The 24,873-nt window shown below is 39.2% G+C and overlaps 3 protein-coding genes across 3 annotated transcripts; 1 reads left to right on the top strand and 2 right to left on the bottom strand.

Moving 5' to 3' along the window:
• Positions 1-481: 481 nt before the first annotated feature.
• On the bottom strand, positions 482-13,818 carry LOC114517087 (centrosomal protein of 192 kDa-like). Its single transcript, XM_028536732.1, has 34 exons — positions 11,987-13,818; positions 11,465-11,653; positions 11,133-11,207; positions 10,823-10,966; positions 10,508-10,633; positions 10,010-10,123; positions 9,577-9,634; positions 9,358-9,500; positions 8,989-9,147; positions 8,855-8,907; positions 8,668-8,760; positions 8,428-8,490; positions 8,035-8,122; positions 7,850-7,918; positions 7,420-7,515; positions 7,201-7,290; positions 6,862-6,949; positions 6,676-6,758; positions 6,437-6,558; positions 5,739-5,848; positions 5,112-5,339; positions 4,554-4,619; positions 4,412-4,469; positions 4,266-4,331; positions 3,894-3,999; positions 3,471-3,687; positions 2,990-3,069; positions 2,750-2,845; positions 2,580-2,639; positions 2,284-2,340; positions 2,068-2,183; positions 1,806-1,935; positions 1,605-1,663; positions 482-905 (listed from the first exon to the last, which is right to left on the bottom strand). The coding sequence occupies exons 1-34, from the start codon at positions 13,790-13,792 to the stop codon at positions 770-772; spliced, it is 5,244 nt and encodes a 1,747-aa protein (XP_028392533.1). The 5' UTR covers positions 13,793-13,818; the 3' UTR covers positions 482-769.
• A 166-nt stretch (positions 13,819-13,984) lies between these two features.
• On the bottom strand, positions 13,985-18,650 carry LOC114517088. Its single transcript, XM_028536733.1, has 11 exons — positions 18,174-18,650; positions 17,702-17,781; positions 17,436-17,559; positions 16,776-17,052; positions 16,008-16,241; positions 15,374-15,616; positions 15,194-15,230; positions 15,040-15,096; positions 14,838-14,905; positions 14,440-14,637; positions 13,985-14,279 (listed from the first exon to the last, which is right to left on the bottom strand). Exons 1-11 carry the CDS (start codon positions 18,452-18,454, stop codon positions 13,995-13,997), a joined length of 1,884 nt encoding a protein of 627 aa, XP_028392534.1. The 5' UTR covers positions 18,455-18,650; the 3' UTR covers positions 13,985-13,994.
• A 168-nt stretch (positions 18,651-18,818) lies between these two features.
• On the top strand, positions 18,819-24,856 carry LOC114517254 (methyltransferase-like protein 17, mitochondrial). Its single transcript, XM_028536920.1, has 16 exons — positions 18,819-19,058; positions 19,717-19,906; positions 20,017-20,145; positions 20,554-20,713; positions 20,979-21,060; positions 21,334-21,407; positions 21,486-21,580; positions 22,071-22,144; positions 22,326-22,433; positions 22,705-22,770; positions 22,865-22,945; positions 23,090-23,182; positions 23,568-23,652; positions 24,114-24,191; positions 24,416-24,455; positions 24,547-24,856. Exons 1-16 carry the CDS (start codon positions 18,972-18,974, stop codon positions 24,644-24,646), a joined length of 1,542 nt encoding a protein of 513 aa, XP_028392721.1. The 5' UTR covers positions 18,819-18,971; the 3' UTR covers positions 24,647-24,856.
• Positions 24,857-24,873: the final 17 nt, after the last annotated feature.

Raw genomic sequence — 24,873 nt, forward strand, 5'->3', positions numbered from 1 at the left:
CGCTATGCATGCGGCTAATTTGAATCTGATTCAAAGGTATCCGGGTTTTTTTACTCCCCCTGTACACAGCCACTTCGGGATAATAAAAATATGCAGCTAAGATATATACGTAGCTATAAGTATAACATGCATATGCAGCTCATTCAGTAAAAGTTGTCCTTTCAAAAATGTGAAATTTGTGCAGAAAATTGCCTTTAGGAAATTGAGGCATTTCTTTCATAATTCTTACAATTTTAAACAACTTTTCAACAAAGTAGCTACACTGAATATCTACAATTCATCGCGCGCTGTACGAAAATTCTATGGGAGCACAACATTTATTAAATTCTAAACCTAAAACTATTGGAATAATGCAAGAATCATTAAATATACAGTCCGTGTTTGGTGATCGATTTTTTGACAATATAATTATGTAATATACATTTGTTTTTGCATGTCATGCATTTTCATTTTTTTACGTACTTTGCTTTTTTTTATCAAAATAAATTTAAATAATATGTATATAACATATATACACGCGACTAAACACTGAATACCCCACTTACATACAGTAGTCTGTTTAGATTTTCAAGTTTTTAGCATCGACAGTTTTGTTTATACATCCTGGCCCTGACGGTAAGGACCAACTATCGTCAAAGCTCTTAATATTGTGTTGGCTTTGGCAAAAACACAAAACCAGAGGTGTTCATAGCTACAATTTTGACTGCATTTCCATGATAAATTATGCTAAATAAATAAATAAATATATTTTCATTTCTTTTTGAAATATTCAAACGCTATTTGCACGTAGCTTCACGTCCAGTGTTTCCCCAGATTTTATGTTTTCAAATGCGACCGTAGCTTCGTAATGTTTGCCCGCTTCTTGGGGCGAGAAATAAACGGGGATTTTCAAGTAATGAGATGGTCTGAAAATAGAAAAAATGCAACCTCCGGTTTAAACTTGCGTATAAGTTTAGGGCGAGAGGAAAGCCAGAAGAGATTTCAACTCCAAGTCGGGACTGGATCAGTAACTAAGATAAAATCGCCATTGGAATCAAGCACACTTCAGCATGGGAACTATTTAAATTACTTCTTAATTTTGAGCAGAGATTTGATATGATTAAACTTATATTAATGAATGGATATGGGTTTCTGAGTAAAAAAAGTTAACTTCAGCAAAAAAAAAAGAATATTAAAAAATAAAAAAAATTAGAATTAGCTCGAAAATGCAAAATCGATCTTCACTAAATGTAGAGTTTTTCATACGCGATTGGTTAATTACATATGGCAACAAACACTATGTTCAATGTTAAGTATTTCTGTTTACTATTTTGACTTTATAATCCCCATTTTTAGCACATCTTTAATCTCATTCTTTTAATCGCTCCAGGTTGCTTAGAGTTCATTGATTTTGCTTCTGCCGAAAGCTCAAAAAAGGCAAAAATCTTTTTAGGATACCCAAAAGGTCGAAATGTGGAGAAAGGACTGGGGTTAGGGTCCGCCCCAGGCCTCTCTCCACATTCCACATACCACCTTTGGTATCCTAAAAAGCCATGTAAATAAATACATTCCTGTGTTTGTTGTTAGCTTTGTTTAAACAATAAACATATATAATGTATACTCACTTTGTAACAAGGCTGGTGCACTTCATGTAAAATGGCGCTGAGGAAGCGATGATTCGAAACTACATAAGAATTAAGTGAAATGTTAACAGCAACGGCATGTGGTCCTTTAGCAAAGCAGCAATCTATAACAGAAAATTCCTGCCAATTTTTAGTTCAATTTTAAAAACCCGTGGATCTTAACAGCGAGTAAGCTTAGCATACCTGTTGTTCGCTGGTCGACTTGTTACAAATCTTTATTCTCGCTGTGCTGGTCTGTCCCACTTTTGTATCGGGAAAATCCACATTATCGGACTGGAAATAAACAACAGCTTTCCCCTTTTGAGATTCTTTGCTAAAAAGAATGGATTTTACAGAAGTTCTCTAACTATAGCGACAACATTAAGTGGGAAGGGCTCAAATCTGGGCCTTGGAGGAAGACTTGACAACTCCCCAATTGAAGTTTAATTTTTTCTCCGTTTCTTACGTTTCTTTCGAGGGAATCTCCGGCAGCGACTCTCTGGACGTCCCAACGTTTCCTTTCTCAACGCTTTTCTTATCTTTTTCCATCTCGGCAGAGGATGTTCTATCATTCACGACAGCCTATGAATATTATTTGGGAAAATTAAGTGGGAAAAATGTGGCAAACGATTTGGCTTTTCTGTTTTTTAATTTCTCCCATGAGAAGATCTTGAGAATTTACCTTTCCTGAGAGCTCTAACTTAATCTTTGTTGAAGTTAACGGACTCTCTGGATTTGTCTGTAAAATAAAAATGGCAAGGTGTAAAATCACACTTTGTAAAGTGGCAAGGTGTAAAATAACACGTGCAGTGTATATAGCTACACGCGAGTAATAACTAGACAGGTGGAATTTTTCTTTCTCTCTCTATTCCCTCCCACTACACCGCTGGGGGAAGTCTACACTTGTGGAGTATAATATATACAGTAAAGGAATCGTTGCATTTGAAAATCAAAAGTGGATACCATTAAAAAACACACCTGGCAGTCCCATATTTGGCAGTAATCTCCAGCGTCTCTAGCACGAAATTCAACTTGAATCTACGCAAAAAAACCAATTCAACGAAAGGAAAAATGCGATATAAGTTTTACAATTCATGCAAGCTCCTACAATTTCCTAACTTTGGTCGACGTTTACACCGAAAACAAACCTTCACAATTTGATTTGCTCGTAGGAAACCACTTTGAGTAGAGAAACTGAATACGGGGTAGGTTGCACGGAGCAATTCTGCACTTGCATCGGACACCTAAAATTTTACGACAGGGGCACGTGAGTATATAGATATATCTGAGGTAACGAGATATATCTGAGGTAACGAGATATATCTGAGGTAACGAGATATATCTGAGGTAACTTCGTCCAACTTAATGGCGTCAGCGTGGCTCAATACCTTTGCATAGGCTGGCGCAAACGACGAAATTTTCCACCTTAGTGATGATGTTGAAATATTTTCAATTGTAACGGTTGAACCTGAAATAGAAAGTGTAAAAGCTGCTAAAAAGTACTGTACACCTTATAATTTAGTTTCGAATTGTTATTTTTAATTTATTTAGGGAAAGAAACACAGCAGTCTGTTCTATTTTATCAGCAGTGTGAGATAAGAAAAATTTCAGCGGAGGTCCAGCAAGGATCTTCTCGAATTAAAGGGGCATCATAGAACCATAAAAACAGTAGACATAGAATGTAAACTTATCACGAATACGTCTCCCACAGTTTTCATGCTGTGCCTTTATAAATACGCCATCTTTGGAGACAAAATTTTATAAGGGAGGAGGTACCAGTAAGCATTCTATGTCTATTATTTGTATATAAAGGACTTACACACCGCTTATGGGAGCTGATAGCTGTGTATCTATAATGGAACTACTTACACGACGCTTTGTTCACTTGAATTTCGTCAAAATCGATTAGCGTTGGTATAATTTTCAACAATTGAGTTGCTTTCAAAGGCTTCACGAAAGCAGTATAGGTCTGAGACAAACGTGGTTCATCTTTGCCAGATTTTACAATGGACAGTGGCTTATCGATAACACTCGGCGCTGGTGAATTGTCACTCACTAGTGGATTGTGAATCTGGATCGCTATAGCCTAAAGGTAGAATACACGAAGACTCCAATAAGTGATATTAGCTTATAGCCCAGATGCCCTGATATAGAATTAGAGAAGTGACTACAGTTACAGCTAAAAGTACGAAATTCGTCAGCAACCCATATTCAAAAGCAAACAACACGAGAAATGTACGAATCTCGTACTCTTGGCAATGGCGTAAGCTCTCTGATGTTTCAACAGTATACCTTCTTTTCCCCATCACATTTCACATAAGCCGTACCGGACCACGGTAAATCCACGCCAGACTTCAAAATACTGCCCCAGGCGCTGATGTTGATGGTCGTTTGACTTCTACAGAACAGTGCAACAAAAGACAATAAACCTTTTTCATAATGACGTCAAACGCGGAAAGTATGATGTTACACGAAGTTTGATTGGCTCGATAGCTTTGTGGAGCCAATCAAATTTCGTGTAACATCAGACTTTACGCGTTTGATATCATTATAAGAAAGGTCTATTGTACTTTCTAGTTAATTATGTATAAATTTTATTTGTTTCACGATTCGATCTGTTCTATAATAATGAATGTGAGCGAATTTAAATTGGTTTGTTCATACTTTCGAGCTATTGCTCCAGTGTGAGGTGTCACAGCAATGCAATGGGCTGGCCAGATCAACTCGAACCTATCGCAAGGTAACAGAAGATTCTGGTAAGAAAGCTTTTCTAAGTCACGGAATCATTATGAAAATATCTTAAAACTTACTCCAGTTGTCTATCAGAGAAGTTTAACAATTGAATCTTTTTTGTTGAATCAGACGAGCCTTGAAAAGAATAGAGAAGTAGAAAAATTCAGAATTTAGCAAGCCGTGGAATTTTATATAATAATTAATTTACAAGCCTCAAACCTTTAACAGGAACTTTTAAGCTGATTTGTTCTGGTATTAACGACCATACACTACTTTCATCTTTGTCTAAAAACAACATTAATTTGGAAAGTTAATTAAATTGCCGGACGAACAATGATTACCAATATATTATGCACAAAAATCATCAAATAGCATATTATGTTAATCTGAAACTGTTTTCTAGAATGTGTAGCAGTATAGCAATATGTCTGCTATTATCACTGCAATGTAAGATTAATATTGTGTTTATTTCAACTAGATTAAAAATATCAATGATAATAGTTGGAAATAGATTACAATCTAGGAGAGGGAGGAGCATTTGAATATGCACAGTGTAAAGCCCTGTTACACGGTGCAACAATTTTTCTTGCAACTTGCAATGCAATTCTACTATTGTGAGATAGAAATTTGGCCATTACGAAACTTTTATTACACTCCATGTACGTTTCTTAGCCTTACTTTTTGAATACTCTGTACTAAATTACATCTCTTAAAAGTAGGATTGCATTGCAAGTTGCAAGAAAAATTGCACCGTGTAACAGTGGCTTAAACAAATACCTGTATTCCCTGTTCTTTTATCAGTGACGATATCGCCCTTGGCAACAGTGCTTTTCTCGGTCTCAGGCTCCAGACATCGTTTCCTCGGTGTAGCCATGACTAGACTCTCTTCGCCCATATCTGACTGCACCACGTTCTTCTCGCTTCCACCCAAAAGGTTGACGAACGTTTGCGAAACGTGGCTGTCAAATATTCGCTCGTAGTTGTCCAGATCAGGGAAATCGAAGTCTACTGAAACCAGGAAATAAAATAGAGGAAAGTATTAAAATCATAACAATGGCAGACAATATTGATAAAGAATGTATAAAGAGTAAACTCTTAATGGAAATAAAACTCCTTTGCCATATGAACACGCCTGTATTTGGCGGCCATTTTAAATCGTTTTTAATGCTTTGACAAATTACACTAGATAGCTTTAGTTGCTGGAGAGCTTTTGGCTTTTTAGAACGTTTTTTGGTCAACCACTCGCATGTTTAATAGCTATCTCTGTATACTTAGCGTTTATAAAAAAAATGTGTATAGTGCATTTATTGCATTAATTAATTCCTGGCAATGCATATAAAAGCACTGTTGTCATTATAACCACTGTAATTTTTCAACGTCTTTTGAAGAATTTATTTCACTAACCTTCAGCGGTACAATTTTCGTCCTGGAAAATCTTATCAAATTGAATATCGTCATTCCTCCAGTTTCCGCTTGCATGCTTTTCGTTCATCCCTTTTTGTTTACTGAGATTTCTTCAAGAAACAATAATCAAATACTAGAAGTCGAGTTGTCAGTACAAGTTCTCAGTACATCGCAACAAGTGAAAAATTAATTTAGAAAAAAAAGATGCCGTTTTATCTGCAATCGGGCCAGTGCTTTAACTGTTACGCTTTGATGGTGAGCTTTTGCATGCCCCAGCCCTTGCCAATTAATATTTCAAGGTAGCCATTCACTTCACCGTACATACATATACAAGTTAATTTTCATAAAGGCCTGTTTACACTTGCACTTAGCTACATAAAAATGTGCGATTTTCTTCTTTTGATAGATGTGAACGAGTGAATTAGTTACGGATATTCAAATAGGAGGTCGCACATATCAGAGCATTCGTAACTTATTACTTGTTCGCATCGATCAAAAGAAGAAAATCGCACATAAAACCACAGAAAAATCGTAAGTGTAAATGGGCCTGAAGAATGGCAAAAGGATGGTTCTTTCAATAGCCTGACAACACCCGAGACGTTTCATTTCACGTCATTTAAAGCAAGTACGATGTAGTACATATATCGATAAAAAATACGTTCTCATGCACATGCAGTGGAGAAATAACCGTGACTTACTTTCTATACCATTGTCTGAGGACTTCATCTCCATGGTAAAACACGACAGTTGCTACCCTCTTCGATTCGTATTGACATGCTTTAGCATCGTGCTGTAGAGGCTGGTATACGATCACAAGTTCCTATATGAACATCCAAGAATGAAATCAAACCGAAGAAGACAAATATACGTATGGAAACGCTTTTTTAAAATTATCTTGGTCAAACATGTTGTTTATACAACCAATCAGTGATTATACCTTCGAAGATCTTTCTGGCAAAACAAACTCGCTTGGAACAATACTAAGATGTGTCTGATGATAGTGAAGACGAATTTGAAAGTCTTAACATAAAGAAACATGGTTGGTTAAAGGGGGTGATTGATGATGCAGAGAGGTAGCGCGTGTAAGTTGTCACGATATTCAGCGATGTTTATTTAAGCTTACCAGCAAAACAGACGGCCTTAACAAAGGCAGCTCTGTTTCCAGTGTTCCTCACAGTAATCTTCAGTATGTTACGACGACCAAGCGAAACCTGGAATAAGCCCACATCACTCATATGTTTACAAAGAGAGAAGCACTATTTCTTTAGACTCTTGAAAATCTCTCAGACTATGCAGTCTTTGAAAAAATCTGAAATCCCCTAAGATCTTACTACATATTATTGGATAGTTTTGCTATTTGAAAGGTTTTTGCATTATTGAAAAGTCCTTGGTTGAAAAGCCCTGAAGGCTGTTCACCCGAACTCAACACAGAACCCTGTGATGTGACATTATTGCACTGTACCTCGCCCAGTGGAGCATCGAAGCCTTCCGCTGTCTTTTTCAGATCTACGAACGATAGACAACTTTTCCCGCCATACGCGTACAACGGTATCTGGAAGAAAATAACCCCTTGGAGTGAATCTTCTTGATTTAATTACTTCAAATTTTAGACATCAACATCACAACTATATATAGTCGTGAGAGTCTTGATCAAAACCATGGGAAAGATAATTTCACTTACTTGAAACCGAGGACCACGATCCGGTTTAAGAACCAAGGCACTTTTGAAGACTCCAAATGAGGACGGGGCGAACAACACGTAAATTGGCATTCTTTCCTAAAACGAAACGACGTTTACAAATCTGCAATTAGTTTCTTGAGCAGTATTCACCGTTTTACATTTCAGGTTGACTATGTACATGCTTGACAGGTTCATTTTAATGCTTGTGTGTAGTAACCAAAGAATGAAAAGATTTCGAGGAAGAGGGAGCTTTACTTCTAAGTAGCCTAATGGTCTCCTCAGAGATAAGCGTGGTTCTTCTGTTCTGAGTATAGGAATATATTTTCTTTCGAGAAGTCGTTTTAAGCGATTAATTAAGCGATTTATAAAGCGATTAAATGGCCTATAGCAATTCTCCAATTTCATACAGAGCTGAAACAGTGTATCTTACTTTGGGTCTTAAAACCATTTTCTCTGACGATACACCACCTTTCGAAAATTCAGATCTCATACGTTGAATCTGAAAAGGTAAAATAAGGTGAAAGTGTATATCGCTTACAGCTGGTACAAACAGAAATGAATGTTAAAATTTTGTATTTAATACAAAGTATGCAACACCAAACGGGCAAAACCGACCTCAAAGTCCGAATGCTCTCCTTGGATCATCGCTTGAAAGTGAATCGGTTGATCAGCGGAATCATTCAGCAAGAAGAGTCTTTGGTGCCTGAAAGCAACGTTGATGGTTAAAATTGATGAATACTAATAAGCACAATCGCGGAGAGACTTTATAAGTGTCCTCGTCAATACAAATGGATATATATATTTTACATAAAAAACAGAATTAACGGCTATACGTTTGAGAGGTCAATAATTCCCTGTCCCATCTTAAAAACACTCATTTGGATGGTAAATTGTTTTTGATGTTCTAAACCCTTACATTCTCCGGCAATATCAATAATTCCACATTCGACATAAGGCAATGGTATTTCAAAATGGTATGTTGCTCAAAAACATGGAGGATATACATACGTGGCATTTCCGAGATCTACACCCGTCCAACACAACCAGGATTTGTTACTCAGTATGGGCGGACTATATATGAAATAGGAAAGACATTTATTGAGTGGAAGAAATTCTCAAATTTGCTCGCGATGAAATATTTGGCAACTACCATGGCTATTCAGGTCTAAGCAGTTGTTGTACCACACATCGTTTTTGCGTAAACCTATCCCTGAGATATATCTATAGAACTAATTCATCGCAACTTACACATCATCAATTTCGGGTTGTGGTTCTACCGCTGAGCCCCTTAGCAATACTTCATAACACTTGCTGTTATCTGGCTCCAAAACTTGAATCACGCTATACGGGAAAAAAAGATAACAAAGACAAATGATAAACAAGGTCAAGTAATTCGCATTTTATCTAAGCAAGATTATAAAAGAGATATGCATACGTTTCACAGGTCTCTTTGCATAAAGGTGTAAACATAACCTTAACCATGACAGCCTAGGAAGTACAAAAAGTTAACTTTTACTTCACTTCACTTTAATTATTTGCAAAACACGAAGCCTATAAATTAACACTAACCATTCCTGGTCGGACTTGGAACTTCTCTGGTGTGACTGAGAAAACATCCAAGTGTTTTGGAACGGTCAGTTCTACATTGGCACAGATGTTTCCAGCGTTTGTGAAAGGAAATTCACGAGACACTCTTTTTCCAACTGGAGAGGACAGGCACATCGCCATCTTGTTTGAAATAAAAAAGATCAGGTTGTCGAGAAATGCAGTGAAGTCAATGTACCCAGGACGTTTTTTGTACGAGGAAATATCTTGGGTGCGAAGTTTGGACAAACAGGTGTTTTACGAGGATTTTTTCAAACATACTTCCATACAATTTTTTTTGTCTGATCTTTGTTATGTTTTTTAATATTATTCAACTGGTTCTGTAAAGCTTACCTGAAAGGCTTTGGGTATCTGGATCTTGGTAAAACCCAGGATAGCCGAAAGTTGAATATTTCCAAGAATCTTCGCGACAGTTCCTACATCAAGCTGTATGTTAATTCCGGCGCTCAACACCTCGGCCTCATCTGACTTCTCGACTAAAGAAAGCAACATAAAAAAATCAACTTAAATAGCGTCGACAAAGAGATATCGATGGTATATGTATTTACTCACAATGTTGATTCTTGTCGGCAAGTTCGATCCAGATCACAAGAGGTTCTGGTTTAATTCCCTTCAAAAATACAAGAAGCTCGCGTATATATTCTTCCATAAACTCGCTAATAGCCAGTTATTACACGTCATCTTGATTGCATGATGCTACAAAGGTTCTACTACAACTTTCAAGAGACTTTTAAGACAGACACATTTTCCCTGTTTACTTTGTAACTTCTGGCCGTTTCTATATTGTATTACTGGCTGGTTTGTATTGATGAATATAATGAACAAATAACGATTGTGGTGCAAATGTTTTGAAAACAGAAGCAAGATTGTAAACTACCTAAATACATATGATTCTTACAATTGTCCATTTAAGTATCCGCCATTTTTTTACTTCGCTGCTTCAGGTACGAACGACCACAGTCTGACCATCGCTTACTGTACTTACCGAGTCATTTCGTGCTGGTACAAGACACTTCAACGTCGTATTTTGCAAGTCGAGCTCGGGAATAACCTCAGGAGTATTAGCTTTGGAAAATATGAACATGCCAGGAGACGAATTCTACACGAATGTAATTAAATAATAATGCATAATCATAAATTGTGTTTATTATCCTGAAAGTAAAGGAAAGAGGGACATTCGCATATACTAGCTGCCATATTCCTCGCATGGGTCTTAAGATACACCATGCAAATCTACGAGGCGGACGTAAAGTTATCGACTGTCTTCATTTGAGCAGTTTCACAGCAGGAATAAAAATTATGGACTCCTTTTGGTAAACAAGGTCAGAACTGTATGTAAAACTACTTAAAACTTGGTTCCTAACACTCTACCGGCTGATTTCTTGTCACATCTACGTCGTAGATTCGGTGTATGTTAAGGTCTCTATCCTCCCATGCAGGAAACCACAGTAAACTTGTAGTGAATAGCTACAACGAAACTCACTGAGCAAATGCGCATCTTCAGTGGCACAACAGTCATTCCTTTATTCATAATCCTCAATGGTTTGACACTCTTGCACCCATGATGAATTTCACCAAAATCCAACGTCCTCAATTCGTCAGCAATGATCTAAGAGTTAAAAATTTCCAAATATAGGTCCACAGTGTTTTCCTCGCGATAAAAACATCAAGAGATAAAGTAAAGATCAAAATAAACCCTTGACAAACATGCGCCCCCCCCCCCTTCCTGAAAATGTCCACCTTTCCTAATTATTTTTCCACTTACGCATTTCAAAACCATCCAAAGATTGAAATTTACCTCTATCTTCGGTTCTTCAGCAAAGCCCTGTAAACTGACGAATGCAGAAGACGTTTCGATGTCGCCTGATGCCGAGGCAACTGGGGTCGAGACAACTTTCATTTCGGCGACGTACACACCGGCAGACAGGCACTTGAAGTCGACCTGGAGAGAAGAAAGTAAATCCCAGTAAGTCAAGGAAGACTTTGGTTCCTGCAGGGGATCAGTTTCTGTGGAAAGAGACTATTTGTATGGAACTGACGGTTGAGTTGACTCTATCTTTTATAGTATTAACAAACTTCGAAATACACACTTGAAATTTTGGACATACCTTTATATTCTCTGTCAGTTTAGGTCCTATCATCGTTTTTTCCCGTATAGAGAAAGGACATTCTTGATAATCCACCTATGATTTGAATTTTGAAATACGGAAGCACATTACAAGCGTTGTATGACATTTTCTATAACAAATCTCCATTTATAGTAATTACAGCTTTAAAGATCTGTTTTCGTTTACGTTTACTAAATCGTGTTATCTATTCTTCAATCTTGTTGACAGAAGGCCCCTGACAAGACCCAGCGTCAAAACATAAAGTTTTCTTCACCCTTTTTTTTCATGAATGTGTATCATTCTATTCATCCTGCTAAATAAAACGACGTTACCTTGAAGCCATTAATGGTGCAAGTTACAATCTCTGACGAACATCTAATCCATCTTGATGTCGGATTGTATATGGAGAGACTGGCTTCAGCCGAGGTACCAACACACAACACGCCAGGGAAGTCTAGTACGGGAGGTACCACCATTTGAATCTGGGACGAACGCTCAGTTCTACTGTTCCAAACTTCACCCTGTGATTGCAATAAATGCATGGGATGAGGGTGAGGCAAGGTGCTAACGTAGAAGTAGAAAGATGGAATGAGGTGGGTTGTCATAATGAAGATTCCCGGAAACACTGAGAGTTTTCTCCATCGTCCTAACCAAATCTACCGTCAGTACTCACCTGGATCTTCCACCAATCAGGGAAGCTGGTCTTATACCTTGCCACATAATCGTGCATTCAACCTAACTGCCTCAGAACAAGTCCGGCCTATCTTCCCTATTCTACCAATAGCACCCACCTGAATCCTCGTCCTCTCAGAAAACCTGGTTCAATGAATCGCACTTCATTATGCTTAACCTACCTGCCTGTGAACAGCTCCAGTAGAACCATGCGGCCGTCTCACGTGTTTATCATCCCGATTACAATCACCACCAACAACACTGTATTTCTCCTGACCACCATCCTGATAACTGAACGCATTCTTTGTACTAAGAGGTGCAGAAAGTGGTGGCTGTGCCCCCAGAAACTGGCTCGGAATATGCCCATCCTGGTATTGAACAGCTTGACGGACATGTGGTTGAGTGCGATGGCCACCATGCTCACTTGGCGCGACCGGCTGTAACTCCCGCAATGCAAATTCAGCGTTTTCCTTGGGTGATGCAAATGCAGGTGCACTAGAGGTCGGGCAACTTTGAGCGAGAATATCGCCGGTATAGCCTGAAAAAGCACTCTCAGTTCGAATCGACCTAAAATCGGCATGGCGTGAAACGGGAATTTCACGGCTTGGACCACCAATCGCGCGAGCAGGCATCGTGGATGCGTGATCTACCGCAACTTTTGCCACGTCCATTCTTGTGAAAGCGTGACTTGGAATAGGTATTACGTGCTTCGGCTCGGCACCTACGTGCTCGTCAACAGGAAATGCGTGACTTGAAACGGGCACCGCGGTGTATCCGGCTTCCGAATTCGTGTTGACCCTTCTCGCAAATGCGTGATCTGCCACGGCGTTTGCGTGCGCAGAATGGCGAAGAGCGTGAACTTGCGCTGGCAAATCGCCGGACGATGTCGATGCAGCGACTGTGCGGCTTGTTCCTGAGATCACACAGCCTGCCCTCGGGTCCACTGAAACGCTTTCGAGTTGGTAATACTGCTGACCACTTGCATGACGGGTCGTTTCGACGGGGAACCTTGGTATTGAATACGGGTCTCCCACCCGAGATTCTTGGTTACCCGGTTGCGAAATGGGGTAAAACCTTTCTTTATGCTGATATCGTGGGACCCCCGGATGGTAGGGCATCGAGCTCGTCGTTTTGGGGTCTGAGTAAGGTCGGATATCAGCTTTCAATATTTGACGCTCCGTTAGAATTGCACTTGCAGACGCAGCAGAAACAGATTGTTGACTTCCGTATGGCGCCGCACCAGGAGAAATTTTGGTGGAATAGTTGTACGGATCAGGGGTTAATGTCCTGGCGACGGACGTGGCTGGTATTACATTTGCATCATCGGGTGGGTTGGTTGGGCTTGGTTTACTGTACTGCATGGGAGATACCGGGCTAGTGGCTGTACTAGTAGCCTGGCTTCGTATGCTTGCATAATGTTTAGATGTTACTGGGCTGCTGGTACAAACCACTGGAGTACCACCATGTTGCTTGGATGATACCAATTCGTTGGTGCGTGTTTCAAAAACACCATCTGCTGCGCTGCTGCAAACAGGGAGGTGGGTGCCGACGGGTACGCCTTCCCTCAAATTCGAAGTTACAACAGAAGTTGTACATGACGTGTGTACGGTGGTCACTTCCTGCGCACTGTGGGATTCAGTCTGCACGCCAATGGAGCTCCCGCTACTCTTGGGGGACGAAGTATCCAAAGGAGGTGAAGATATAGATGACATTGTACGAAACTTCGGGTCGGTGGGAGACACCTCACAGCTTGTATCACTATGATAAAAGGTCATTGTATCCCCCTCCTGGGAACCACCTGTTTGACCTACACCCCCATGACCGACACCCCTTATTTCAGGGGAGTGGTGCGTGCTTGTAACAACTTCCTCCGGGCGATTGCCTTTGCTGTTGATGAAATTTACCAAGACCTTGTATATTTCTTGCGCATCATCTATATTCGCACGCGCCAATGTTTTCGAAAGACTTTTGAGCTCATTGGACGACATCGCCGAGAGCTTGGATCCTTCGCTGGATTTACAAAACTGCAATGCGGCCAGAGTGGAGTCGTTAAACTCCAAACCGCCCGAATTTCTACGGGATTCCTCCTGACTGTCACCTGTTTGTAGCTGCTTTTGACGTTCCTTTGAACTGGCCTCAGACCTTTTAGCTCCGCACTCTTTATCTTTAGTACTAGCTTTATCTTCTTTTCTAGAGGACTTCCTCTGCCGCCCCTTTCCCCTCGCGGGTCCCTCTTCCCTTCTCATCGTCAGCCTCAGCACCACAAGGCAAAGATCTAGCCGCCATGGCAACATGTTCCTTGGCTTGTGATTGGTCGTTTCGAGCCCACTTTCGCGGATCTTTGTCCAAGTCCGCAAAACTAGGCTGATATGAAGTATCTCTCTCGCTACCCTCCGGTGACGATGGTCTGTACAGTTGACGAGGTGGTATAGCGGTCGGAGACACTTTGCAGTCTCGTGTGTCGCTGAACTGAGGCTAAAAATAAACAATGAATTAGAAGCAACGCTTGTAACAATCGAATGATTTTCCGAAAGGCTTCCAGTAAAGACGCCGTCCCTACAGAGAATTTTAGGAGGAGAAATTTTCTATTTTGCATAAACACAACAGTAAGACACTTATTTATCTTGACACTTACTCTTGGTCTGTCTTCATTGACATCGCTCAATCTTCCCAGTTCCCCAGTCTTGGCAGCGAAAAACTCGCCGAATGAAATCCTAACCTCTCCCTTATCGTTCGGGTCGTTTACACCGATTATGGATGGAGACCTGTGGGAGCTCTCGCCAGGAAGAATGTAATAAGAAAAAGATTTTCCAGCAACATCAATCATTGCATCCTGAAGAATGAACAAAAAGATGCAATCAAATCTTACAATGGCCTTAGATGTCCCTATTCAATGTTTTACTCAGGCATTTTGCTTGTCAGTGAACGAGTTGTCGGCAGAAAATAAGTTGAACAAAACAAATACTGCCTGCCGGTGTCTTAGTACCCTTTAGTGTACACGATAGTCAGTTTTTGGAAAACTTGTCTGTATACCTCCTTATCAAAACGATGATTTTCCTCGAAAATTTTTTCATCCTGGTCAAGGCGTTTCGCAGCATCATCTGAAAATATTTATATCGGATTCCTATTTGAAAATAGGTTTTCGGGAATGACAGCCTACCCTGGGCGGTAAGTCTGTTTAAAAAATAGTTTACCATTCCCAAAATCTTTTAAAATGTAAGGAAGACCTTAATACCTGCTGTCTGAAACGAAAAACCATCTTGAGCATCATCACCGACAAATCCATCGCCATCTACATACAAAATGGTTTTGATTAACATGCAATGAAATGCTGGCTAAACGAAAAAAACACATTTTTAATTCATTCTTAAATTACAAATATCCCCAACCTCCAAACATGCTCGATCCGATTTCCATCCCTTGAGCCTGGCCAAAACACAAAAAAAGTCAAATTGGATAATGGCGAACTTATGATATATTTCGACAGGAATTAAGCAAACCCAAGAAGCATTATTCGATTGATTTTCAGGAATTAATGGTACGCTCATTTATCGTATTTCTCAACTCACATTCGAAGCCCGGTCCATCAGACTCCCATCAAAAGGATTGTAAGCGGCTGTGCTGAAATCCATGTTGCTCATTGCATCTTGCTGTGAAGGGAACACATCTTTGGAGATGGAAGGTTTGACAAGGTTTGACTTCAACTGGCTTGACTGGCCACGCAGTCGTTCTGACGGGTCAACCCCGACTGGTGTTGATGACGAACTTGGTTTAGTATTCCTTTCGGACGATGGTTTAGTCGATAGGCCACCCTAAAATTGCAAATAATCTTGATGGAGTTATTCTTTGTAGTTTATTTATTCATTTTTACCCAACATTTGCAAAATTTTCCAAATCAGACGTATATAGCACTACTCTTTTTTTATAAAAAGTGGTTTACTATCACCGACAAATCCCAGTCAATATACACACTGACATGGAAACTTCAAAACTGCTTCATCTTTTTTCCCATATTTCTGTAAACTTATGTAAAGACAAAGTATTTTTGCATTAATTGAAGCAATCGTCTAATGGTATCAATTGATTAAATCTGGCAACTGTCTGCTCAAATATTGATAAGCAGGAATCCTGAAGATCTCGACATGATATCATGGGTCATATTGATTATGAACAAACTATAGACATCTCAAACTATAAACTCACACTCAAGCCAGCGTTATCGTAACTTGCATCAAAAGGATTGTAAGCTGCTACACTGAAATCCATTTCGCTCAATCGATCCTTTTGTGGAGGAAATGTATCGTTGGAGAGTGAAGCTCTTGCAGGAAACTGGTTTGACTGATTCAAAGACTTGTTTGACGGGTTTTCTTCGACTGGTGTTGACGATGAAGAGGGTTTGGCTTTTGCTCCGGATAATTGATTGGATAAGGAATCGTTCTACATAAGTCAAATTTCAAAATTAGCCTGTTGTACTGAATAATCGTTAAACACAAAATTACAAAATGGAATTTGAGTTTGTCTCAGGTCAGTAAAAAAATTATCGCGATCGTCGTGATGTTTGTTAAATATTTTATTTCACATGCGGGCCAGCGCGGGTTTTTGAAATATGCGAACAAGTTGTCGTTGACAATGGTTTTTAAAAAACTATAATTACTTGACTTTTTTTAGACGGAACAAAAATATTTAACTTTCAACCATACACAGCCGTTGCATGTGCATGGTAAATGCATTGAGAGTTTAAAAATGATTAATAATTACTATTTAGTTTATATCAACAACTGCCTAAAATAGACAAAAACACTTCTCGACGTTTCAAACTAGAAGGACCTTCGTATATAGTATATTGGATCGAACTATTTAGTTCAGCTTGATAAATTCTAAATCATATGAACGGCGAGGAACGTTAGAACTTGTGGCACAGTGAAAAATATAACATGCTATAACATGAGTTTGAACATTACTACATGATACCTTAGCCACAACAACGGAATCCCCAGGCCGAGCAGGCGTTGGGGTCTGGAACCACAAGCTATCCCCGCTGAATGACCACGGACTTCGGTCAGATTTATCGGCGCCAAAAAATCCGCTGCGACCATTGTCTGGCGTTTTACTTGGCGCGAGAAATTTCTCGGACAATCTGGAATCTGAACTTGGTTTAACCAATGACGTATCGCGTTCCTCACTGCCCGCCGAAGGTGGCTTGTCTGCAGGCATACCTTCACCCAAATGGCCTGATTCTTTTACCCAACTATAAAAGGTTTGTTACAGGTAGGTTAAAACTACTTAGAGCAAAAGACATTCGCACCACGGACTATTTTAGGATAGGTCTGGCTTGGTAAAAGATATTTCCGCAAAGTTAAAGAGGCTACTTGTGAAATTTGGGAAAGTCAGTAGAAACAGACGCTGAGACACATGCAAACATTATATTCTGTAAACTCAATTTTCTGTAGCATTCTGTAAACTCAATTTTGTTTCTCAGAGTCCTTGGGATATAGCTATATCCCCATCTTGCATTTAAGATGTCATGACAAATTTCAACCCTAGATATTTGAGAATCATGCATATGATTGCACAAGAAGAACTAGACTCTGGAGTATTGATAGCATTGCAATAATAATGATCAATACACACCTTTGTGAGGCTTCTGCCAGAACACTCTCAGGAAAGGATTCTCTGCTTATAAATCTTGTGCTGTCCTGGTTTGAGTTACTACTTCCTGACTTGTTTGAATCAATACTTCTTTCACTGCTTGAATCTGATTGTTTTTAAATCATACATAGAATGTCAAGCAAACAAAACTACCGTAACTCTATACATGCAGCCAGCCTACAGTGATAATGTGCAAATCAAAGTAACTGTTTAATCGAACTTGAATACAAGTTGTCTACTAAACTAACCTTGCAAAGTAGCGGCTTTAAGAGCAGCTAGCAAAACATCGACATTTTCAGATGCCTTTTCAGGAAGATCTGGTAGTTTCCTAAGAAATTGTATGATTCATAAAGACAAAATGATCATACAAATTGAGCAAACAATACATATTCATTTCAGATGGTAAAATGGCTAGCATTGCTTGGTATTTTACCCTCTCCAATGCCTGATGACAATCACCCAGTACTGGCTGCTGCCAACGACCAGTATTTGTGAGAAGATAACTTTAATTATTACAATATAGTTGGCTGCATTCAAGGGTTTAAACCTCTTGTTGTAGATGGGACAGCATACAGTGCTGTTGGCAAATCGGTATGGGCAGGGGAGTGGTGAAAGGGGTGTACCCAAGCATTGGGTGCCCACAGGCTCCATTGATGATTGCTAATCACCTCTTAATACTGTTATTTTTATGTACACTATAAAACACTGTATGTAAAGTACCCGAAACTCTCCCGATTGTCTCCTCCACTTTGAGATCGCCTTTCTAGTTGCTCACGACTGGATTCACGATCATCGTCTGCGGCAGACATACTCTCTCTCGATTGCACGCTGTTGATGCTAACATCCAAATCCGAATGAAACGATTCGAGATCGCTGACGTGCGATGGAAAAGAAATATCGCTGAATGCAAGAGAGCCTTCATGATCACCATCGCCTCCGCCGATAAAGCGAAATTCCCCGAGGTTCGGAGCTTTCTCTGCGAATCGACCTTTGCCCGACATGATAAAACCAAAGATCACGTTGAATCTCAATAGATTTGCATGATTTTGCTACGATTACAGTCTCTGCTTAAAGCTGAGAAGGTCTGCTAGCGTTTAAACGGTTAAATATGTACATTGTTGTTACGTTATAGCCACATTTTTCAAACGAAAACAAAGAAAAATTGAGAATTTTTCAACTTTTATATTCACCGCCACTTTCGAGTCAGCCACTGAGCTATATAGTTCACTGGAGTGAGCACGACAGTTCACTGGCGAATGGCCTTGGCGAATGGCGAGCTCTCAGAGCGTGCTTCCTCTTTATTGTAATTTGTTAATAAACCTCGATTATCCGTCGTTTCAATTTGAGGATTTGCTTTCCTGTCGGAAAGTGCTAACATTATCTGTAACATAAGAACCTAGGGTTCCCAATAAGGTTCCCTGGGGTCTCCTGCAGTTTCCACTTTGATGGAAATTTCAAATTTCAAAGTGGTAGCACTAATTAAGAACTGCAACTGCTAATTCTACGAAATTCTTTAAAATGCGTTCCTGTTTATATCTTCCCAAGTTATATTCTTTTTCTAATGTTGGAAGACGTCTAAAGAGAGTCGACTACCTTTTTGTGAAGGTGGGATTCTTTTAATATCTTCATTCGACATTGGTATAGATTTAAATTTGAAAATTATTATATGTACTCACTTTAGAGAGAGAGGGGAAGTGGGAACTTGGGTTTTGGTATTTGGGTGGGGTCGAATGCCTGAAAAGGATACCAAAATATTTTTTCCCTAACTAAGGGCCTGTTTACATGGAGCGAGTTATCCCGGCTAGGCGAAGTGAAAACTGCATATAATGAAAGAGTATTCAGGTTAAGCCTTTGATGTGATGCGCTTTTTACCTCGCCTAGCTGGTGTTACTCCTAAGACCATACAACTTACACTTGGCCCTCACTCTAATTTATTACTTCGTTTTCTCTGTGTACATCTCTAATGACCTACATATACCCCCCCCCCTATCACAAGTCATAACTCAACTCTTTTAACATAAAAACTAGAGCTTATTGTCAGGTCACTCAGGTGTTAAATTGAAAAGAGGTACTCATAGCTGTTGGCTATCACTGATATCCAGCAAGTTGTCATATGATAAAAACTATATTTTATATACATCCAGGAAGTAAGCATATTTCACTTCTGGAAAATTGTTAATAGAGGGGGCATGGTGACATGGTAATCTGATTGGGTTAAACAAGTTGCCACTCAAAAACCAATGAACTCATTTTAAACTTACAGTACTGCACAAGCGAGACAGGCAATCGACCCTTAGTAAAAGATGGGGAGGCATTTGAGTCAACCAAATGGGGCTACACTCAAGAGAAAGATGGCTTCATGAAACATGATAAGAACACAACAGGTCTCTATCACTTGGGGACAATCAATCTACCTCCACAATTGGAAAAAAATCTCAATGAATATTTGCGGAGTAAGCCTTAGATTATTTTGCTTGTTTTTTTTATAAGTATACTCGGAAGTAGTCATTTGTCATCCTATTGCATAGTTCACAGGGATATTGCAATATACCAAATTTGTTAGAATTTCCAAGAAAGCATCTGTTAGAAGATGCCGTCCAGCTCTCAAAGCATTTACAAAATCGAGGAAGACCGACCGAGAGGACCTGGGCCAAATACAAGGAAGCCAAGGCCGCTAGAAAGCAGCTAAGAGGTTTGTCATGGCTTCTTGCTTGCACAAGAGATTCACCACCAGACATTTGTTATTTGCCTATTTTCTTTCAAACACGACATATCAAACAGTATATCAGCTATATGGCCTTATATCTTCTTCCTGTGTGAATGTTCTTTCCTTATGTTAATGATGTGATATAAATGTGTCAGTGTCTCACACCCTATCAACTAGCTCGCTCTAATTAGTTGTGAGCATGCTCAGTGAATAGTGATTCAGGTAAAAGTACAATTAGAAAATGGTACATGATTTGAAGATATGCAATGATACAAACTCATTTGGTTCGTTTTTGTATATGTGCCTAAAGTTTTTGAAACGCTCGTGCAAACGCTCTACGACTACGGCATAGTTGCCATTCTGCCTGGATTACTTACAATTTTTAATGTATAGAAAATACTGAAGTTGAAGAAAATGATACAATTGTAAGACTCGATAAGAACGGAAATGAACCTGATGTTCTGCATTCAATGGATGAAATGCAACATCCTGAAAAACCAGCTCGAGTGTCTGTCACGAGGAAACCAAAGATACAGGAGTACAAATTAATACGGTACATAGTGTGTACATTCATTCTATATGAAATTTCGAAGATCCTGGCTAAAATGAACTTCCTTTTTCATTGATTTGAAATTCCATTCATCCTGCAATCATCCATCACAATTGACACATGCTGTGCTACGCCGCCTCGGATATAAAACTTTCTCCTGTTCTACGAATCGCGTTTTTGAAAACGATTTTCACTAAACTTGATTCATGTTAAACTCATGCAATCTTAAACTCTACGTTCACAGTGATCTGCGATTACTCTATCTTAGATATCAGAAGCGGGAGGCAGCAGCCTACATTGCTGGTCGGGCACCTGCTACTTACGGAGCAACGTTACGAGTGTTACATGAAGTAAGGTCCTATGCATCATCAAGTCCGATATCTTGTAACACGAATTTCATTATATCTTGTGGCACTTGCAAGTTAATATCTATGGTCTATACGAACAATTATTAGTACATTTTACAATATGTTTCACACGTCGACTGAGAAATCTTTGAAAAAAAATCTCGGAAACTGAGTCCCAAAAATTTATGGAAATGCAAGAAATTGACTATAAAATCATATGAACTGTATAATTGTATAGTACCGTAACAAAATTTAAACATAACATCCGACATGTAGATTGCTAAGAGAGAAAAAGATTTCCATCCAGAAACCGTGCTGGACTTTGGATCAGGCGTAGGAACTGCCACGTGGTATGACATCATTAAACATTAACCTAACTCAAATGAGGTTGATTTCAAATTATTGCAAAACATAACTTTCAATTCCAGGGCTGCCCATGAATTGTGGAAGGCTTCAATCAAGATTTATCAATGTGTCGATGTTTCTCACGACATGAACGAAACGGCTGAATATCTGCTTAGAAGTAATTTAGAAGTTTCTGAAGTATTCAATTTCAAACTTGCAAAGCCAATGGCGTAATCGAATTAATATTTCCAGAAAGGATAAAACACACCTTATTTATTGTCTATGGTTTAAGTGGAATAGATACCCATGCTATTCTTTTCTGACAATAAAAACCATCCCCATAGATAACGTTCCCCTCCCAGGTTAAGCTATTGCCTATTGTTTTTCGTATATTTTTTTGACGTGCAAATTCGGAAAGTGTTTGTATTTCATTGACTTGTCACGAGATAAGTCTTTATTACCTTTTCACGAATCATTCGACTGTTCACGATGATTCGTGAACTCAATCTCCTGCAAAGTTGTTTATTGTTATAATGATAATCAATCATTCGATTTATCTATTGTTAAAATGATAATCGAAAATTCGATTTATCTAGTGTTATAATGATAATCAAAGATTCGATTTATCTATTGTTTTAATGATAATCAATCATTCGATTTATCGGCAGGTAGTGAAGGATATAGGACACCGCATTATATACCTCGAATATACTTTAAAGAATATTTACCAGTCACAGATAAGGTACGAATTGCCGCATTTCTGAGCTTCGTTCTATCACAGGGAAGTTATTCAAAACCTCATATTGTTATATCCTCCTCGTTTAATCATCTCGTTTCAGATCCGGCTGGCCAGGCCCGGCATTATTAAGAGTCCACGTCTTGTTATTCTATATACGTTGTTTCAAAACCATTCTATCATTTAGGTCACGTACGACATAGTGTTGGCGTCGTATTCCTTAAGTGAAATACCCTTTAGCAGAACGAGGCTGGAATTCCTAGAAAGTCTTTGGAGGAAAACAAACCAATTCCTAGTTAGTAGCACTTTGAAGCGGATAATGCTGGATGTATAATTCCATGTCGAGAATTCTATATTACCTTTGCTAACTTCAATCTTAAGGCTGACCCTAGCACTCATCTAGATGATTAGGTTTAAGGTTTTGGTGGATTCTGCACGTGAAATTATCACGGCCATGATAGAAATATTTGAATGAACCCGGAACCCCTGGGAGCTGCATGCCACAGGGATAAATGAATGCCAATTTTGACCAAGGTTTATACGCAAACACATTTTATTCGCATTAGGTAATCGTCGAAAAAGGAAATAACGAAGGATTTGACATTGTTCTGCAAGCTAGAGATTTAGTCGCAGTAAGCAAATGACGATTTTCGATACACCTGTCCCTGATGCTATTTCCCAGATAACACCATGCACTATAATGTTAAACCTGTTTTGTACACAAAGGGCAAACAGATCGAGAATCCAGCGACAGATGAACACTATTGGACAGATGGATATGACGATCAGGGGTTTGTTTTTTCCCCGGTAAGTCTATGATAATACGCCGGTGTTAAAAAATTTGGTCTTAATATTTCTGTATTAGAAACGTAGATTTGGGAGTAGTTGTTAATATCAGCGTTAGGATTAAGATTACTTAACGTGTGACTATATTGCCGTTCACCTCTTTAGTGCCCACATGAATTCGTATGTCCTCGATCTGATGTTAACACACGTGACCATCCTTGCAACTTCGAACAACGTGTACAGCTGTCTTTCGCTCAGGTATGATCTGCTTATGATTTACTGGACATTCACTGCAGGTTCTTTAACCAGTAAACTCGGCCGTTGTCATCTCGAGTGTCTCAAACCTTATCACTTTTTTACCTACCATCCCATGAAGAGCAGCTGTTTCCTTTCCGGCCGTTTCTTGTAGTGTATAACCGCTGATTATCACCTTGACCGATTTCTTTAATATCTTGAGCGTTCGACAAAATTGATGACCGAAGCCTTGTAATATGTAGGCTGTTTTGTCCAGGGCAACAATTTGCCTGTGATAACTTTTGTGGAGTTAGGCCTTGTTCTTTGCTGGTTTGGTCCCTATAGTGTAATAACTTTGCGAAACGTCCGCGGAAGTGCTTTTAAATATATTTTGTTTTTATTCTGTCAGCGGACCACAAGTCTAAAGAAGTATGGCTGCTACAATGAAATGTTTTCATATGTTGTGCTGCGCAAAGGGGAACGCTCTCCGAAAGGTGGGCACTACGGGTGAACGCTATATGCATCTGGAGTATAACGACGGTTTAATATTATTGAAAAATATGGCGAGAGTATATTTCCGTGGATAAACAGAAGTTATAAGTTGGAGTTAACTAGGCACTGAACGCACAACCTAAAGTCAGATGATATTATGTTACTAAGCACCTTCAATTCCTTTAATACATTAAAATGGTTACGTCAGCTGTAGTTCGAATTGGAAAAATATTCCAATGTTAAGGCTAGTTTCCACTCAGAAAAATTCTCCTTTGGATCGGACAGGACAGGAAAGTTTCCTTTGTATAAACGCCGCCTGAGAACTCACCGACAAAGGAAATTTTCCTCTCCGTTCCGATCCAAAGGAGATTTTTCCTGAGTGGAAACTAGCCTTTAAGCACCTAAACCGCATGCAATCTCTATCGAAATAGAACAGGATTGTCATGTTTTTCTCCTCGTTTAGATTTGGATTGGGCGAGATTAGTGCGTCCTGTCCGTTTGCGAGAGAAACATGTGATTTGCGACTTCTGCAGCAAAAATGGTAAGCTCGGATCAGTCGATGTAAATAATTCTGGATTGCGCATTTAACTGAATTTAATCCTAGAGGTTGAGTTAGGATTAGGTTTATGGTTGATTAGAGTTAAGTCTAATCCTAATCTAGTCTCAAGGCTTAAATTCGTGTATTTAGGATTTACTGAACATGATTACTACCACAGACTCAACATTTGACCGAATAACTAAAAATACTAAACTGAATTATTTCAGGTACTTTGGGACAGAAAATTCTGACAAAACGCAAAGACAGGTTAGTACTAGCGACAGAATAACGACAAAATACCTTCAGGACTATGTTCATTTGTTAAGCCCTATTTAATTCTTTCCTAACGCTTTTATAGTGAGATATACAAATGTGTACGGCATCGCGCTAAATGGGGAGACCTTCTACCTGTCGATGTCGACAGAAAGGAGCAAGTTGACGAGGACGAGTGCACGTGATAAGACTTCAAAACTTTGTAAGGACAAAGTTTGCACTTTCAGGACTGTAATGTGTGGACGCAGTGTCTTTGAATGGTTTTCATTGAACCTGGACTAAGCGCGGCCTAATAAATATCGTGAGAAGAACTGAATATGCACTGTAGTAAGAATTTCCAAAACGATTATCAAACCAAGAACGCGCACATAAATATCTGAAATTAATGCGGATATATTATTTGTGTTATTCA

The sequence above is a fragment of the Dendronephthya gigantea genome, unplaced genomic scaffold, assembly GCF_004324835.1.
Source record: "Dendronephthya gigantea isolate DGI-Jeju-01 unplaced genomic scaffold, DenGig_1.0 000007F, whole genome shotgun sequence".
In the NCBI taxonomy this organism is placed as follows: Eukaryota; Metazoa; Cnidaria; class Anthozoa; order Malacalcyonacea; family Nephtheidae; genus Dendronephthya; species Dendronephthya gigantea.